The sequence below is a fragment of the Thermobia domestica genome, chromosome 7 (genome assembly GCF_964235325.1).
Source record: "Thermobia domestica chromosome 7, izTheDome1.hap1.1, whole genome shotgun sequence".
Classification (NCBI taxonomy): Eukaryota; Metazoa; Arthropoda; class Insecta; order Zygentoma; family Lepismatidae; genus Thermobia; species Thermobia domestica.
Genome location: NC_137460.1, coordinates 111,846,301 through 111,867,076, shown reverse-complemented (window position 1 = coordinate 111,867,076; position 20,776 = coordinate 111,846,301). Strand labels below are relative to the sequence as shown.

Here is a 20,776-nt window from a genome sequence, read left to right as displayed (position 1 = left end):
TTACACTAGGTTTAAGCTCATATCTGGCATAGTTTTATTGTAAAAACATACGAGGTTCCTGAAAAAAATTTCCGATCTTTTTTGTGGTAAACAAATATAGGTAAGAAGGTGCATATATGTAGGTGATCCTACTGCACATTTTTTTCAGGTTCCGGAAAACCGCCCGTGAGTAAGAAGTATAAGTGAGCGGCGTTTTATGTAGTTTTAGGCAAAAGTACTGGAAAACTTGAACAACTCTTTTGTATTTAATTTTGTGTCAGGCATGGACAATGTGACCACCGCTAGTTCTTTCGCACTAGATCTAGTACCTTTTATTGTTCTAGTGCGATCACCAACAAATCTGGTACTTTTCTCCGCCTCTTCTTTTCTCATAATTACTGTTAGGAGAGAAAAAGGAATCTCATGGGAAGTTGGCAATGTACGAAAATTTCATTGTTCCTGGTAACTTTTTTCCGTCTGTTTTCTCAACAGTGGTATTTACAAGAACGGAAGTGGGACATAGGGGGCATTCGGCCGCCTCCTCCAACGGGAAGGAATTCTGGCACTGGTTAGGGATTCCGTCGGGAATTTTAATTTGGGGGTGTAAAGTCAAAATAGAGAGGATGTAACTGGTTTGTACCGTTGCCGACCGAAGGGGAGGGCAGGGTGGGGCTCGGGTCTTCCTCTGGCTCACGAAAATGTATACGCAATATACCAAACCACGTATATTCAATACCACAAATACCAGACGTAATATAGCAACCATAGAGATGGGCCCCTCCCTAGAAAATTTTCTTCGGGCGCCCTGGTTTGCACGGTTTCTATCGAAATTTGATTATATAAAATTCAAAGTTGGGGGTTCTTTCACGAATGTGGGGGTCACTCCCCCATCCACAGGGGAGCTGATGGAAACCTAATAAGAAATTAATATCGTAAAATGTTATAAATAGAGTGAAATGGGAGCAGATAAAAGTTTAGTAGTTTTTCCCCAGATCTAGTACTTTTTCCTGCATGGGTTAGTACGAAATATTAGTGGTCACACTGTCTACAACCACTTTTTGACAATACCTGAAGATAGGAGCGATGTAGATATAAATGTGCATTTCCATGTTAAGAAATATTGAGTTCCCTACCAATGCTAAATTACATTACTGGATGTAGTTCAGGCGCTCATGCAACTATAAACGAAGATGTGTAAAATTTTGGTGGAATGGTTTAATCCTCAGCATTAGTGGTTGAGAGAGACGCAAGCCACATCTCCAACTCGCATCTTTCTGTGTGTGACTATTTGTGCGAGTGGGAAGAGTGTGTGGTGCACAACAATTCCCCACTTCTAGTGTTCTGGGTCGGTTAGTAAACGAACACACTATTCTATTAGTTGTGTATTAATTTCCAGAACAGAAAATCACTTGGTACTGGGAGTTATCTCCATGCCATTCTTACGTCTTTGGTGATCCTGTAAGAGAACATTTATAAGGTGTGTGAGAAAAGTAATGAGATTGGCAACACTACAGGCGATCTGGCAACGTTGTATCCACCGGCCTGTGCTAGACCGGTTTGTTTATCCCTTCCACTTCCTTAGTTCAAGTTACAACTCCGTACAGCTAACACATTATTTTTGACAGCGCCATCAGTGAATTTGTGTTTTTGTTGTGTGTTACAGAAATGAAACATAGGAATTTAGAGCAACATTGTACAATAAAGTTTTGTGTTAAACTTGGTGAATCCGCGAGTTGACTTTTGAAAAGTTGAAACAGGCCTATGGGGAACATTGCTTATCAAGAGCACAAGTTTTCCGCTGGCACAAATCAATTTTGGAAGGCTGAGAACACGTTGAAGATGAACCTCGCTCAGGGAGACCTTCAATTTGAAAAATTGACGAAAACGAATTCTTCAATTGTCTGATCACAGGTGATGAATCCCGAATATTTGAGTACGATTCTGAAACAGCGGCAAAGCGAAGAGTGGCACACTCCATCATCTCGGCCGCAGAAATATCGAATGAGCAAATCAAAGATCAAGATGATGCTGATTTGTTTTTTGACAGTAAGGGTATCGTGCACAAAGAATTTGTTCCACCAGGACAAACTGTCAGCCAAGTGTTTTATAAGTGTCCTTGAAAGGCTCAGGAAAAGAATGATTCGTGTGAGACTAGGCATTGCAGACAAGTGGATACCTCATCATGACAATGCCCCGTGTCACACGGCCATTTCATTAAGTGAATTTTTGACCTCAAAACGCATTATTGTTAGTCATCTACCCCCAATTCACCTGATTTAAGTCCTTGCGACTTTTTCCTTTTCCCGAAATAGAAACATATACTAAAAGGACAACATTTTGGAACTCTGGAGAACATTCAAATGACTGACCGACCACTTAATATATCTATGTATAGTTATGTATAATTATTAAGGATTAATATTAATGGCAGTAATTAGTAATAACTTCACTACAATAGTTACTTTGTCCTATGATTCAAGAAATATATATATTGTTGAGGTGAAGTTAATTGGATTTTATTTTAAGATTTTTTAATAATTGGATTAACTAAAGATAAATAAATGTGAGAAAATTAAAAGACAAAATTAAAAGTCAAGAAGTTACAACAACGCAGAATTAGGTTAAGAAAATAGATTTCAAAATTATGTTATCTAAGTATTGTTTTGGTTATGTCAATTGTAAAGACAGACGTGTGAATGTGCAATGTTTTGATTACAAAGAATAACAAAGATGAAATGTTGTGTCAGGAATGTTGTGAGAGTAGTTGTAATGTTTATGTTGTTATTTGTCAATTGTTAACATCGACACAAATTTTAGGATGTGACAAAATTGTCAGATTACGGAGATAGACGTCTGGAGATTTTGTCTATTTGATGATCATTGCAGAAATGTAAATTTCGGCAATGAGATAGCAAACACGTGAAGCGACGTAAAGCAAGGTGGCAGATTGAGAAACTGATAGGTTGAAAATAAATACTCTACGAAGACGAGATGGTGAGGATTCGACGGAGATATGTCTTAGACGATTATTCGTTGAACATTCGACGGAGAGCGGTCTCAAACGACCATTCGACGGAGAAGAGACTCTCAATTCATTCATTTTTAAGTTTGACAATTCAACGTGATTTACTTTAAGAATTTTTACGAACCATGATGAGTTCTACAATATAAGTTCTACGACCAGTTTACTTTTGAACATTTAAATAGCGTTACAAACACCAGTGGTTGGAGTTACCTCTGCTGCACCTTAGCTTCCTGAGAAACATCAACTGAAGGTATGTGTTTGCTATTCGTTTTCCGTCATCAAATAGAGAAATTAATCAGACTCCGTAGGTTGTGACCTGGTAACGTTTGTTCATCCTTTACACCACAAAGTACACTCTAACATCATAATGGTTTATTGAAAATACAATGATTATTAACATAACTCGTCATGTGTTTACTTTCTTAGAATTAGTAATTAAATTTTCCCGGACATTATAGAAAATGTTCGGAGGACAATCTTCCTGTGTCTTCGAGCTACGCACTTGCTACTAAAGGCACACACAGGGGGGTTGACAATATATATATATTGTTGCAAGTTCTTATGGATTTTTATGAAGAACCGCTCGGATAGGACGTTTAGTGGTATATTCTCAGAAGGATTAATAGCAAAGGCAAACATGTGCTTTTTTCAACTAAACGAAAATAAATTTTATTTAATTGTTTCAGAAACAGAAAACAATAAATTTTAACTAAATAATCTCTCTCTGGTTTAGACAACAAAATACTAATAGATTGAGCTTCACTTTCAAACAATTTTGACTATCCCCGAAATAATAATAATAATAATAATAATAATAATAATAATAATAATAATAATAATAATAATAATAATAATAATAATAATGGGTACTCTTCAAATCTCTAGAGCATGTCCTCGTTTGTAGAAAATTAATATCCAAATAAAAAGTCAATGTTCTTCTCCACGCAAAAAAAAATAATAAAAAACATACCAAAATCCAGCTAATTTAACAATTTCGTAGTCCAATTCTAATAAAAACATCTGGTCAAACAGGTTTAACAGAACTTTTCCACTACAAAATTTATGTTGTTCTTCATTACACAAATTTCTTTCAATTTTCATTTAACTTCAATTGCACACTACAGAAACAGCTTTGGATCAAAGCACAAAACTAATAATATTTGATAATTAAACATGCTCTATGTTGTAATATGACTACTAAGAAATATAAAGGTAGTCCTTCTCTGCTTACATAGTTCTTCCAACTGAAGAGGGGAGGTTTGCTACACAATCACGAAGGGTCGCAGATGGCAGCACCACCCACTACTTCAGTCAGTGAACAGGATAGCCCGCTAGTAAGCACTTATGACACAATATGACCTGTCTAAAATGCATACGTATGCTGATTTTTCTGAACAAATAAACTTTGTCACAAAACAAAAATCTCTGGGGGCGTACAAAAAATTCTTTCGATCACTTCACTGAAAAATTTATTTGTTCACTAAATTCTCTTTCAGTAGATCTTCTTCCACATCAGTAAGTTCTGATTCACGGATTGTTCCTTTATTGCATTCCAAGGGCCCTTACTACGTAGAAATACAATGATGACTGCTGACGAAAGTTCTCAATCTATGTAACCATAGATGCCACTGGTCAGAAAGCGGTACCACTTTCTTCCAACGATAGTTCTAATGGATCTTCCATTTTTGTTTCGCGGCTCCCCAGGTTACAAACATGCTGTGAAATAATTAACAAAAACAGTATCATTCTTATGTAAAAATTTCTACCTACAAATATAGCATGCTATTAATTTTTACAGATGTCTTTATTACAAATACATCTTTTTTATACAAATATTCTGTACTTAATCTTTACAAAGTAAACTTAAGTTATTATTGTTGTTGCTGTATTGGCATTTACAATATTCCTTTGTTCATAACATTTCTTTAGAAAGTTTACATGACGTTTGACTTTAAGAAGGGGCCGCGGTGGCTCAGTGGTAGAGCGTTCACCTCTGGTGCTTGGGGTCTCGGGTTCGATCCCAGCCCCCGCCAAGTGAACTTTGTGGTGGACAAACACCGTGTGAATGGGTTTTCTCGGGGTTCTCCCGTTTCCTCCCACTTTCTTCATTCCACCATTTCATTCATTACTCATCATCACCGTCTCCTTTAGCCTAACCGGCATAACCGTGGGACGTAAAACTCAAAGATTTCATTTCATTTTTTGACTTTAAGATCAGGATTCTCTACTAATATAGCCCAGACTGTATTGGGAGTCGGGAAATCTATTATTTCGTACGGGCCTTCCAAGATTTTATCCAATGTAGGATTTATTTCTTGTGTAGTGATGCCTTTGTCATATTCTTTATGAGTACTTTTTGACCTATGGTAAAATCAGCAGGAATTCTTTTCCTTTTGTAAGTTTGTTTTTTCTTTTCCATGACTTACTTATATTATCATATATTATTTATAGCATTTGTTCTTTGTTTCTCTCATTTTCTAAAATATTTACATTTAAGGACCATTTACAATGTAGCGGACTAAAAAGTTTACGGCCTAGATAAACTTCAGTCGCTGAGATACCAAGTACACTAATTATACTAGAATATAGAGTAAATTGAATCTTATCTAAAAGTTTGGACCAATTACTAAACTAACTAACTAACTCTATAGCCTATGGAACCCGGAGGTTAAATGCCGCGTTCATAAAAGCTCTCCACTGACTTCTATCCTTAGCTAATTGGATCCAGTTTCTACTTTGTATTCCTATCTCTGCGAGATCCATCTTAGTATTATCCTCCCATCTGCGCCTAGGTCTTCCTAATGGTCGTTTTCCGATGGGTCTTTCAGTCAAGACTTTGAAAGCGTTTCTACTTTCTTCCGTTCTAGCTACATCACCTGCCTACCTAAGCCTCCCAGACTTGACGACCCTAACAATATTGAGTAAACCATATAAATTATGTAGTTCCTCGTTATGAAGTTTCCGCCATTCCCCATTCCCGTTCCTCTTGGGTCCGAATATTCTTCTCAGGATCTTGTTCTCAAATACTTTCAGTCTATGTTCTTCCCTCAGAGTAAGTGATCATGTTTCGCAACCATACAGAACAACAGGCATGATTATCGTTTTATATATTTTAAACTTCAAATTCTTCGACAGAATTCGCGACGACAAAAGATTTTGAACCGAATAGTGTTTGGTCCAATTACTCTTATTATTATTGATATAACAACGCAATATCTCTTTTACAATAGAGTTCACTTTTTCTACTAAATTCAGACTAGGATTATAAGAACTGGTAGTTATATGTTTTATAACTTGACTGTGCAAGTGGGTCTCAAAGGCGTCACTAACGAAATATGAAGCCCTGTCTGAGAAAAATTATTTATCCATCCATAATGACACAAAATTTTCCCTAACTTATTTATTATTACTCTGGAATTAAGTTGTTTTAATGGCTCTAGAAGTGAATATCTTCTAGCACTATCCGTTAGTATTAACATATATTTATAACCTGAACTACTTCACAGGAGTCCTTGTACATGAATATAAAAAGTATAATTTGGTAATTTTACTGTTTTTGAATATGTTCCCATCATTCCTGTATTTTTGGTTTATTTTCCTAGAAAATTTTACAACTTTGTACGTAATCTCTATAATTTCTTTGAACATCCCAGATCACGTGAATTTTCCTGCAATGCGTTTTATCTCTTGATGTGATCCTGAACCTAGAAAATCGTGATGATACTGTATTCCTAATTTCTTTACATACTACTACTCTTAAACTTTTGTTTATTTTACCTTTAGTTTCTTTTAACAAAACATTTTCTCTAATTACATAACCTGGTACAGTTTTACCTTCCTCAATCTGTGTTATAGTTGTCTTTTAACTCTGGGGCTTGTCTCTGAAATTCCTGTAGATACATTCAAAGGAAGTTTCCAAAAGTTAATAAAAGATAGTTATTGTTTTCCCTTCATATTCTGAAATTTCCTTTATTTCTTGAGTTGGGGGATGAAAATAAGCTGCATCATACAGTCTGCTTATAAAGTCGGCTTGGCTATTGACTGAACTTTTCAGGTGAACTATACCGAATTGATATTTACTTATCTTCTCTATAAGAGTATAAAATTTTCTCTGCCTGCCATGATTTTTCAAACTTAAAGCTTTTAAATCTGTAAAAATAGTAAATTTCCTATACAAAAAGTTTCAAATTTTATTAGAGTCAAAACTAAGGATTTTAATTGTAGTTCCAATAATTCTTACTCCAATCTCTTCGAGAACTAATTTCGAATAAAAATAAACGGGTCTAAATTTACCATTCTAAGGATCCCACTATAATTCTTAGTACTAGCATCTATGTGAATTATGAATGGAGAATCGAAATCTAGGACTTTCAGAATGAAATGGTTTTCTATTTCTTCCTTTATTTTTTCTAAAATTTGGTTTTCCTCCTCCCCTCACTTGAATGATGTTTTCTCTGATTTTAATTTGTGCAATAGAGCTATTAATTCAGAATAATTCGGTAAATATCTAAGATAATAACCTAAAAAACCTATATGTTTATGTAAACCTCTTCTATTCTTTGGTGCAGGTAGATTTCTTAACACCCTAACTCTATTCTCATCAATACACATGTTCCCTTCACTAAATTCATATCCCATAAATTTTACTTTTTTCTTGCATAATTTACTTTTCTTGGGAGATACTGTTATTCCCCCACTCTACGTCTTTCAAGAAATTTTTCTAAAGTTCTCTTGTGTGATTCAACATCGGGACTTTGTATTATAAAGTCATTCCATAGGATGTCTAACTGATCGCCTAATAGATCTTATATATATTGTTTTACTAACACAAAAGGTGAAACACAGGCCCATCAGGAGTCTTCGGAAGGCTAATAGTCTATTATGAGTAGCAAAAGCTGTGTACAATTTATATTTTTCGTCCAGTAAACATTGATAGAAGACACATTTGCCATCTAGGACGCTAAAAATTCTATGTTTATGTATATTCCCTATATTACTTTCACAATTAGGAATTGGAAAGGCTTGCATAACCACTTTGGAGTTCAAAGAAGAGTGATTTACGATTAGTCTTTTACTATTATCCTTATTAGTGACCAAAAACACTGGGAAATATAAGGGGAGCTTCTAATTTCTTCTACTACTCCTTGTTTTATTAGTTCATCTATATAACTTTTTAATTATTGCATTTTATGCTTAGGAAGGGGATACGGTAGTTGAATACGCGAGTTATCATACTTTAAAAAATTTTCATATTTAAAATCCTTAATTGTACCTATCTTATCTGAGATTACATCAGAAAATTTGGTTTTTAAGTCCTTTACATAATCACATAAACTTTCATAAAAAATGTCAGTTAGTATTTCATTATTACCTTTTAATAGACTATTGACATCCTCCAAATCATTGTCATGTGTGATTTGTATACTGGATTTGAACACGGGCTGTCCTAAAGCAGGGTAAGAAACGGTAGCCTACTTTTTTCACTCTCATCTGGCACCTTCTCTCTTTTGGGCGCTGAAAGTTAGATATTTGCTGTTTCGTTTGTCCAAGGTGTTTGTCCTCTCCCAGCAATGCCTAGCGCGCTTGTCGACATAGCTGATGAGCCGGCAACCCTGGAACGAGAATTCCGAAACGAGGAGTTTCCTGTTCTTGACACACTATTTTCTTCCAATTTAAAGTGTACGGAAATCCTTCTTTACCCAAAGTTCTTTTTCCTTATACCGTATACATGCATAGTGTTGTAAAAATTGACCACCAATTAATAGAGAAATGTCCGAAGAGTCTATTACAAGAAACCAGTCTGTAAATTTCCTATTGCTTATGAAGAAATGAATTTCCACTGCTTCTCTTATAGAAATGGGTACTTGACTCATGGATGTAAACACGTCATTAAATGACTTACTTTTGGGAGTACACTTTAACTTAATCTGATCCAGTAATGTTTTCCTATATAGTTGATACTACTGCTAGGGTAGCCTGCTAGTAAGCACTTATGACAGTATCACCTGTCTAAAATGCATACGTACGCTGATTTTTTCTGAACAAATAAATTTTGTCACACAACAATATATATATATATATATATATATATATATATATATATATATATATATATATATATTGTTGTTCTCTTCTCCACACCAATCCCGCCGTCATCTGGGCCTTTTGAAGTTGGGAGTCGAATACCAACCCTAACCTCATGTTTAGAGTCCGGATTTTTATGTAATATCAATCCTCTAAATATGTACATAAATATGTAACAAAAATCGCTTAAAATATAAGAAATATGTAACATTATATAAAGATATTCAATATTACATATGTTATGTATTTATGAAAACGTAATATTAACTCGCGTATGAGTATGCAATATTTAAACGAATTATGAAAATAAAAAGGAAAATCTACTACACATTATCCTGCTTAATGCAAGTCCCCCAATGAAGTGAAATGCTTGCACAGCTGAGACAGCCATACGTCACTGACGTGACTGATTGCAGAATAATAAAAATCAGACGCGAATGAAGGAAGATGTGAATCGGCTAGAGAGAAACAGGAAAGCCCCGAGAAAAGCAATGCATACGGCATTTGTACGTCAGAAATCTCATGTGGTGTGGTGTGGTCCCGTTTCAAATCTAGAACCTTTTACACTAAATGCGCATCCGTCACCACGACCCAATCTTCAAATGAATTATACGCAATATACAAATTTAAATACTAAAAGCAACTTAAGACGAAATGTATTGTTTTATATATATATATTTATTTCATGCAGGGAAAAGCAGTCCTATATCGTTTAAACAATACCAGCTGAATTAAGATAGAAGAATATTTCCACTAATGGACATTTTAAATTTGAAATAAAGTACTTACATGGTCATTTTGGATTACTTTTACAAGTGTCGGTATTCTCCCGGTAACCCCGGCCTGCAGACGAATAGGGTGAATTTGAAAGTTAATGCGATCGGAGTTTCACCATTGACCTCAGCGACTGCAAAAACTATAAATTCGACACTAATATCGGTAATTTTCTACTACTTTTACATGTTCCGGTAAACGCTTCCTGAGACACCCCTGGTTCAAATTTTGACAAAAACCTGGCTGGAGCCTGGACCAAGGTATCCGTGACCAAAACTTGTCTAGTCCCCAGGCCGGTTGAGGTAAACGCCCCTCTTAGACCTCCTGGTTCGAAAAAAACGCTTCGTTTTGATCTGGGCCCTAGAGCATGGTACCCATGACCAAATTTTGGTAACCCTCGGTGCACTCGTCCGGTCTCCAGGCCGCACACAGGTAGAAAAACACACAAACAAACTCTTTGTTTTATTTATATTAGATTAGATAAATTATGTAAATATTTGTTTACAACATTGTTTAAGGTATTTGTATCCCTGCTTTACATGAGTTGAGCACCTTTAGCTGGGAACTGTTTTTTGAAAATGATCGAGCTTATGTCTAGAACTTTACATTGAATTCCACTCTAGGATTTATATAGAGATGATGTAGATGTCTGTTGCCTCGCTTAATTAAGTCGGATAGCGCATATATAAACACTTTGATCCCACTGATAACACGCTTTGTAATAGCTCCACCTGCTTTATAGTTACAAACAATAGACTTATTCGTATTTAAGTCAGGTAACGCTAGGAGCTCTCAATGAGTGATTTCATTCATTTCCCGGCAGATTATGTGGTGTGATATAAACAGGTGCATTCGGAAAAACGAATTATTGATAAAATTGATTTTGGAAGCAATGCAGATTGACAATGACTTTTAAGTATTTACAAGTATTGTTTTTAAAACCATTTTAATTCTTCCCAAGGTATTAGGTCTTGAAACCGGATTTTAATGCATCTAACATAGAGAAAATAGTTGATAGTAGCAGAAATTACGATAATGACTGAAACACAAGAAATTTAAAAGCATTCCTTTTTCTGCCTACGACTATCTATTAGATTCTTCAAATTGAATATTTCTCTTATTTAGTTTTTATTAATACTACTTTACGTAACGAATTATTAAGGGAAGGAATTTGTAGAGATCGACCAAAGCGTAAATATTACATTTAATATATTCCGTGAATCACATGGCAGAACTAAGGAAAATTCTTGGAGAACAGTCAGGATACAAGCCTCAGGATTCAAAGAAAGGAGTTCCCGATCACTATACAAGAGCAGTAATGATATATAAACACCGTACCGACTTGATAAAAATATTAGCTTAGTACTCCATGTTTTCTGTGATGTTTAATTAACTTTCTCTTTGTTTTCAAGGTCGCGTCTTAAAATGAAAAATAACTGCAATCATTGCAATGGCAAGTGAAAACCATTCTGTGGCAGAACCGATGAGGAAAGTGGTAAGTGTACGACTTAGTGTTAAATATCAATATAAATAATATTTCTCACAGAAACAAGAAGCATATTCGATTTATGGGAAACACTTCTAAAGCTGTTTTGAAAACATAGAATCTAAAATAATGTATAACAGAAAATTTGATATACGTACATTATAGAGTCAATGGTAAAATTTCCAGCGAATTTTCATAGGGAACTGAGCATTGTATCAAGGAGCACATTTGTTCAGATGAAAGAGATAAGTTATTCTTACGTAACGTTTGCATATTTTCAAGTATTGTAATTAATATTTCAATTGCAACAATAGTAGACCTAGAAGATAATTGTTGAACTGCAATTAAAATATACGGTATAAATGCATTCATGAACACAGAGTAAGAATTAACGGATTTGACTCCAAGGTTGGTTTTGATACTATACAGAAACAGGTTTCTCGCTTTCTATTTTTTTTATAGAAACCAAAACGATTGTTTTTTTAAAACTTATTCAAAACCGGTTCGTATTTTTTTTATCATACAGGCTTCAATTTTAAAATTGGTTCAATTTTTTATCAAAACTATTTTGCTTCTTTGTTAACTTGTTTGGAAATGAGTACAAGACACTGGCGCAAATCCCGGGGGTACGAGAGGGACATGTTTCCCCAATCTTGGACTTGGGGGACTGTCCCCCAATAATCTGACGTGAAAAGTGCTTTTTGGGATAAGTTTTGTGTTCGACTGCCACAAAGGAATATAAGATGAAATTGATTTCTCTTGGCTTTTCCATCTTTTAAACTGAACTTCGTACTGTAGTGCGTTTAGTAGTCTCATCAATATGTGTTAATTCCACTTCCACTTCTTCGGCACAAATTGCAATAAATGCCAGATGAGTGTATGCCCCTCTCCTCATGCTGGAAAGTTGTCTCAGATGTAGGTACGGGCACAAATTCCGGGGAAATGGGGGACGAGTCCCCCCAACATTGGAATTGGAGGCTCTTCCAATAATCCGATTTGAAAAGTGCTTTTTGCAGATAAGTGTGATGATTTGTGTCCGACTGCCACAAAGGAAAGTGAGATGAAATTAATTTCTCTTGGCTTTTCCATTTTTAATGAAAATGAAGGTATGCGAGTGTGCGTGACGTAACCTCATGTGAAATCTTATCTCCTCCTATCCCCTAGGCCCTAGCATACGAAGAGTATATAGACTACCCAATGTCAGTATAACCCATCTTTTCAGTAAATGCGCATTTTATCTATTTGTAGTATCAATCTAGGCATCTACTCATGCTCCGTAAGCTAACTACCTCTATGGCCTATGGAACCCGAAGGTTCAATGCTGCGTTCACAAAAGCTCTCCATTTACTTCTATCCTTAGCCAACTGGATCCAGTTTCTACTTTGGATTCCTATTTCTGCGAGATCCATCTTAATATTGTCCTCCCATCTGCGCCTTGGTCTTCCTAATGGTCGTTTTCCGATTGGTCTTCCAGCCACGACTTTGAAATCGTTTCTACTTTCTTCCATCCTAGTTATATGACCTGGCCACCTAAGCCTCCTACACTTGATGAACCTAACAATGTTTGTTAATCAGTATAAATTATGTAGTTCCCCGTTGTGAAGTTTCCGGCATTCCCCATTCCCGTTCCTCTTGTGTCCGAATATTCGTCTCAGGATCTTGTTCTCAAATACTTTCAGTCTATGCTCTTCCCTCAGAGTAAGATACCATGTTTCGCAACCATACAGAACAACAGGCATGATTATCGTTTTATATATTTTAAGCTTCAAATTCCTCGACAGAATTAGCGACGACAAGAGATTTTGAACTGAATAATAACACCAATTTCCTGTTTTTAGTCACATTTAATTTCTTCTTGAATTTGATTTTCGTTTATTAATATTGATTCTAGATATCTGAAAGTATCCACTTTATCAAAAGTATTATTTAATATTTTAACGCATTCATAATTTGCCGTATTACGGTCCCGACGTATTTCCATGTATTTAGTTTTCTCTGCATTTTACTTCTAAACCCATGTCCCTGCAAGAGTTTAGTAGGACTTCTGCATTTCTTTCTATTGTTCTCCTATCATCCCCTATTAAATTTACATAATCAGCGTACGACATAACCTCATGAATACCGTTCAACTCTAGGCCCTGGTTGTTATCTTTGATTTTCCTTATGGCGTATTCCAGACAAAGTTGAATAATAATAGCGACAGCGCATCTCCTTGTTTCAGGCCATTCTCGACGTGAAAGCTCGTGGACAAAAATTTTCCTGCCCGGACTTTACTTTGGGATTCATTTAAACATGCCTTAATTAATCTAATTAGCTTTTACGGTATTCCAAATTCTGTAAGAACGTTATACAATGTTTCTTTCCTAACCGAGTCGTAAGCCTTCCTAAAATCAATAAATAGTTTATGTACCGGGGTATTGTATTCCCACTTCTTTTCGAGTATTTGGCGAATGGTAAATATTTGGTCGATAGTTGATCAATTTCGTCTAAATCCGCACTGATAATCCCCAACAATTTCATCTTCTTATGGGGTCAATCTTGCTAATAGAATGTTTGAAAGTATTTTATAGGATGTTGATAGAAGAGAGATGCCTCGATAATTATTACAGTCAATTTTGTCGCCTTTCTTATGGATTGGAGCAATAATTGATTCTTTCCACTCTCGTGGCAATTCTTCCTTGTTCCAGATAAGGAGAATGAGTTTGTGTATCTTGTTCCACAATATTTCGCCTCCAGCTAAAATTAACTCAGCCGGAATTTCATCTACACCCGGAGATTTGTGTTTCTTCAATTTCTTTATAGCGATTTCTACTTCTATTCGGTTGGGTTCTGGAATATACGGTTCTGCTGTGTGTATTTCCCTTTCTCCACGCACATTAGCTTTTGGCTGCGTGTTAAGCAAATCGTCAAAGAAATATTTCCATCTATTTATAATGCCGTCTGGATCAGTGAAAACTGTTCCGTCAGCTTTCTTTAATATAAGCACGAGGTTGATAGCCTTTCTTAAATTCCCTTTATATATGTTCGGAATGTTTTTATTTTTACTATTATCTTCAAGTTCCTTAATTTTAGCTTTCAAAATATTGCGTTTCTTTCTTCTAAAAGTTTTGGAAGTTTCCCGCCTGATGTCTATGAAATTTTGTGTAGTTATTTCATTCGGATTTTGTAGCCAATGTAATTTTGCCTGTTTTCTCTTCTCTGCTAGTTCAATACATTTCTGGTCGAACCATGGTTTGTTCCTACGTATTTCCACGTGTCCCATTTTTTCTTTTGAGAGAGGATGCTTAGTAAGGAAAGAAAAGAATTAAGTTGCTGGAATATTTTTCTCCATAATCGTAAGGTTACATCTGTTAACTAAGGAGTATATGACATGCGTTAGATTTCTGTAACGATTCCTGTAATGCTATTGAGATTATCATAATTTTGCTCAAATAAGAGTATTGTTGCGTCATATATAATTGATATTCTTTCTTCGTAGTTTTGGGGAAGTCATTATTTATATTATTATAAAACAATTTTAACGTGGATCTTTGTGGATGCCTAATTAGAAATATACCAATTATAAATATGCATGTATTCCGATTTCAGAATGTGTTCACGGCAGTGATTTGTAATACTGATATGTACTACTACTTCATCTACATCGCCTAATGTATAATATACTCTACAACAGGTTCACCTCAGATTCATCTACCGTAATATGAGTTTCATCTCTCTTCCCTAGAATAAGTCCAAACCTGCCCACCTCCCAATGTTGAAGGCAACCAATGGCGTATTTAGGATTTTGTTTCGAGGGGCTATGCCCAACACAGAGAAGGAAGTGGGCAATTGCGCACCTGAGTTTGAGAATTAAATATATTTTAATTTATGCATAAATTGAATTTATAGTGGCAAGAATTGTAGACCGATAAATCCTATATGATATGATACAAAAATTTACGAGTGCATCTAACCCTTTATTCTATTCATACAAGAAAAAGAAAACATCCTCTTGACCTACCTAATTTCCCGGGCTAATTATTTCCCCATTTTGATTTTCTTTAATTCAAACATTTCCTTCTTTTAAAAATAACTGAACGATATAATTTTTCCTTTGTTATAATAACTAAAGTCCCATCATGTGGATATCCGCCCAAGTTGGTGTGGAACACCAGTTTCGCTTATCAACTCTTCTTAGTTTAGGTGTTACTGATGACGGCTGACTGAATCACAACTAACAACGGTCGATAAAGTATGATAGGCGAAACGAAAGATAGTAACCTCAAGAAAAAGAAACAGAAAAGTAGAAAGGACGAAAGAAAGAACAAAAGGACGCAGTTCTTACATGGAATGAAATTTGACAAATACAGTATTATTTCTGAACAAAGAGCATAAGAAAATGGAAAGTCAATGACATTCTTAGAAATGGTAAGAAGGATTATTGTTGTACGTGAAATGCGAAAAACTAACAAATTTATTTCGGAGGGAGCTTGAGCCCGATAGCTCCCTAAATACGCCACTGAAGACAATTCAACTCCCCTGATCCTCCACAGTATCGTTTTCAGCTTCATAAATATTTTGAACATCGCTTATATATATCGCTTATATATATATATGGGGAGAAGACTATTCCCATATTATATATATATATATATATATATATATATATATATATATATATATATATATATAATATGGGAATAGTCTTACCCGTCTCCCCTCCCCCCAATGTTGAAGACAGATTTGCGCCGATGGTCATGGGTAAGTGATTTGGAAATGAAAAATAGTTAATAGATTATAGAGAGAAGTTGAATATTTAGAATATGAGGAGTTGTGTTGGGATGGTACATCTCAAATGGATGGTTTCTACAATTTGTATCCGTTTCCAATGACATAAGTAGTATTGCTCACGAGACCAGACAATTCTCGTGTCTCGTTTCGTTTCGAAAACCCATACTTTCCAGAGACACGAGACTAGACAACCATTCAACAAAATGAGATGAAACAACAATTTTACAAGACGAGACTAGCGCATGAGTAATGATGTTCAGCACACGAGAAACTTTATTTGCGGTATTTGTTCAAGGAAAGGACACAAGGAGAGATTCGGGCCTCCACTCCGAGGTCACATCGACCCTTCAGATGAGTCTAGGACTGAAAAGGAAGCGGCCCTGGCCTGAGAAAAGGGACGATCTTGGCATGCACCCGGGCAGACTAAGGAAAACCTCATCAGGATGGCCGGTCTGAGCAGGGTTCATTCCCACGTTCGACCTACCCGAATGTCGTGTAGCAGACAGGCACGCTACCCCTACACCACCGCCTGGGTAGGAGATAATTAATGCTCGTTTCAGTTCGTCTGGAAACGTGATGATACAGGCGCTTCTGTTTTTAGACGAGATAGTAATTAAATAATGAGAAAGGATCTAAGTGCCGGAATAAGTAGAATTGAGTTGTATCGTTCGAAGTTGTCTTAGTACCAAGCAGAATACGTTTGTAAAGGGTTTATAGCTTAAAACTTGTTGTTTCTATTTTAAAGCCCTCACATGGTCGCAGTACCTGTTTAACTTGTATTGCGGTACCTAACGTTTATCGACTTTTTTCTGGTTGTTGAGTTTTGGCATTTAAGCTCTTTCTAATGTTATTCAATTGTCCTCTTGTTTCGTCTCGGTGACATCACTAAGCCATTAATACCAATTTGCCGTGAATAAATTCAATTCAATTTCTTTTTTGTAGAAACCACTGCCTTACATTGAGGTTGCGTGTGACCCTTCTTCATATCCTTCATTGTGACCGTCCCTACTATTCTCCTTTTCCCAGGATATTTCAAACTACACACTCTTTCCTACATTGTCCAACAAAGACGTGGTAACATTGCATTTTTCTTTACCATAGAATAGAATAGAATATTTCATTGTCATTGAGCTTTACAAGCAATAGACAACATCCAAATGAGATATGCGTATAGATATAAACAAAAGAGAAGAAAAGAGTATTCATTGGACGCTATACCAGCGTAGAACCCACTCAAACGGTTGGTTCAATTCAAAAAAATTCAACATTTTAGATTAAAAACACATACTTTCCAATAACATTGCTCTCTCATAATTTTTTCATATTTTTAAAAGTTACCGAGATGGTCTAGGTACACGGATTTATGGGACACCCTGTACATGTTCTAGTGCACTATATTACACAGCTGTGATATATATATATATATACAGTGGCGGATCCAGGGTATGGTCAAGGGAGGGGCTAAACCATAAACCATATTATCCAGTGTAAAGCAGAATTGAAGCCCATTTTATCCAGTGTAAACCTGAGCGTCAAGGGGGGGCTATAGCCCCGTAGCCCCCCCTTGGATCTGCCCTTGTATATATATATATATATATATATATATATATATATATATATATATATATATATATATATATATATATATATATATTATTCAAACATGAATGTTCTTTCTCAGTAAAATGCAGATTCATTATTTACAAAAAGAGGATTGGTTAACCAGGATTCGAACCATGTTAAAAATAACATTAGCACGCGAATCCATTACGTTATCTACTAAACCAAGAACGGATGATCCGCTTGTTTCTGTTACTTTTCTGTTGACAGTGTGCTTTCCACAGGCTTTAATCATGCTACTTTTTAGTTTTATCTTTTTTGTCTTATTTTCTAATTGTTTTCTACATGCCACCAGAACATTTACTTAAAGGTAATGTTCATATGGTCCATTTCTGTTAGAAAATACGCACATTGCTCTGTAACCGAATGGACGCAGAGCCTAATATAAGTTTAATGAGACCCTAAGCTATTGAAGATAATGGGGCCCTTTGTATGTCCAGTTGTACAACCAGTCCATGCAGAACGTAGATACTCTATATACAGAAATGGACAAACTGTTGATATTTTAGGGAGTACGCTAGCATAATGGAGTCTATTATTTACATCTTTCATCATAGGAATCTACACAACACTAGTTACTGTTGCATTATATAGGTTTAATTTTGTTTTATATCTTACATTTTGAAAATATACACCCAGTTTTTTCCTTCAATATTTTGGGACCCCCAAGAAAATGGGACCCTAACAATAGCTTGTTTAGCATATATATGTAAATCTGGTACTGAATGGAGGGAAAATAGATTTTCTTTGTAAGGAGATCCGAGGGGCGTAGGGATCTAGGTTCAACTTTTTAGGCTTAAATCTCTGGAAGGAGTCCCACTTTTTGTAACCAGAAGTGTACATCTAACCGTACTCCTAATATATTTGTTCCCCGCTCACCTCACGATAGTTCTGGGTCCACCTCTGGTTGTGAATTAGTAATTGCAAAAATAAACTTGAAGAATACATTGGCCCACTAGCTAAAAATGAATTTTGGAAAACAACAATTTTCCATCGTTTATACAAGTTTCAACTTCACAAATTTATTAGGGATTACGTTAACAAATGATCGACAAAAGGACAATTACAATATATTGCCAACGTTGGCAATTGGCAAGCTTATCATTTCCCACTGTTGGACGTACTGTCTGTGTTGGTAAGGCAGTAAGAGACCACATAACTAATTTACTTGTATATTATTCGTTCTAGGTTTGAAAGCATTCGACAATATTAATAAAACAAAATGACCAAAGTACTAAATTTGTGTTAATAACCCTTGCATAACAGTTCCAGTGATGTAACAACGCCTTCATCAGACACGTTATGGAAGATCAATCCAAGATTAACAACTAAAACAGTAAAAGTAGAACACACCCACTTTTCTCAGAGCTAATCAAGTTTTCCCTTCACTTTTTACATGTAAGTCTGTAATTAGGTTCTTGTTGCATACTTTTTCAATTATCGTATTTACAGTTTGCAAATATGGTAACATTTTCAGGATATAAAAATATGAAAGAATTCTATCGTATCCTTTTAATCTTGAAATGCAATCTATAATTTTCATTTAATCTTTGCTTCTTCAGTTGCAATAAACAGTCTCTTTTCTTCTTTTTTTTTTCAGATACGTGGAGATGTTCCTACATAAAGTACTCTAAAGTGTATATATTTAAATAAGTTACTCAAAACTGAAATTTGTGTGTAACAAATTTTATTCGGTCGGCTATTGTTCCAGTAAGTTTTATCGTTTACTGGAACGTTGTAGGTGCTTTTTTTAATGTTTCATTACCACACTTGTTTTATTTCATAGTAACTTGCGTTTACTAATAACTTCAATAAGTACGAAAGAAGGAGCTTATAATTGTATGTATCGGTAAAAATAAGCGTCCACGTTTTATTCTTACCTTATATTATAAATTGTATTCAAATATTTGTGTTACTCAGGCATCTCTTGATTATAATTTATATTGCCTTTGTGCCGTGAAAGTGTCTTTTAATTATAAGACACATACGAGCATGAGGTTTAATGTTCTTGTTCCATTAACAATAGGTTCACAATAAAATTAGATGATTTTGTAATATAACGGAATATTAATATTTGAATCATTTATAATACCGTAAATAAAAATAGATAACACTTGTGTTCTTATTGCTTATTTTAAAATGTATATTTAAAGTGTTCTCATTGCTTCTTTTAAAATGTATATTTAAAGTGAAACTTAAGTTACAGTAGTCTGATTAATGACTTCAGGGTAACTGCAAACTTGGCGCACATCGCATCGTAATGAACATAGATATGATAATGGTTAAAATTTATTTAAATTTACTTCTATTTGATTCGATTTTGTGTAACTTCATATCGAAGTATATTTTCTCTTACTGTCATATATTAGATTTATATGTGTGTATTGTCACTAGAGTTCGTTTTTTTATGATAATTAAATAAAGATTTAAACGTAAAGTCCTTTATTTCACTCAGAAATAAAAATAAAACAGCCTTACATTACACGAATTTATCGTACAAGTTTTGATATGTTAAAAGAATATGTCAAAATAATTTTCGTCACGTTATGACGATGTTTAGTTTTACAGCTGGTTTTAGAAGTTTTTTTTTCAACCAGTTAAACTTTAATAAAAAAAAACCTCACAATTATGATTACTCATCGAATAGTGGATTCGATTTTATCACATGAGTTTCATGATAACGCTCAATGTACTCTAATCGGTTGTGCATATCTACGGATCTAGGATATCAGTTAGTAGAGATTTGCATGTGATAAGTAAACGACAAGATGTGATAGTGTGTGACAAGAATCGAATTGTGAGCATCCGAATTTCTTGATTGCGCCAATGACCGTACTATAGTGCTGCCAAAATATCTTGATCCGTAGCAAAAATGCTAACTAAAGCTCACACCCTCGACACACGCACGTGTTGAGTCAATAAGGGTTCAGTTGTGGCTTAGCGAGAGAGCGAATGACGAAAGGAAGTGGAATTCCTTCAGCCGATAGCAGCGCTTGGAACGAAGACTATGTATCACGTCAATGCAGTATATCTATAGT

The 20,776-nt window shown here is 35.2% G+C and overlaps 1 protein-coding gene across 2 annotated transcripts in view; it reads left to right on the top strand.

Moving 5' to 3' along the window:
- LOC145688922 (uncharacterized) overlaps positions 1-20,169 on the top strand; it is a 92,894-nt gene extending 72,725 nt beyond the window's left edge. For both annotated transcript variants that reach the window (XM_081763090.1, XM_081763089.1), the window contains exons 4-5: positions 11,275-11,357; positions 19,339-20,169. In XM_081763090.1, the coding sequence (XP_081619216.1) occupies positions 11,275-11,323 (49 nt within the window). In that variant the 3' untranslated portion in view covers positions 11,324-11,357; positions 19,339-20,169. The remainder of the gene's footprint in view (positions 1-11,274; positions 11,358-19,338) is intronic.
- Positions 20,170-20,776: the final 607 nt, after the last annotated feature.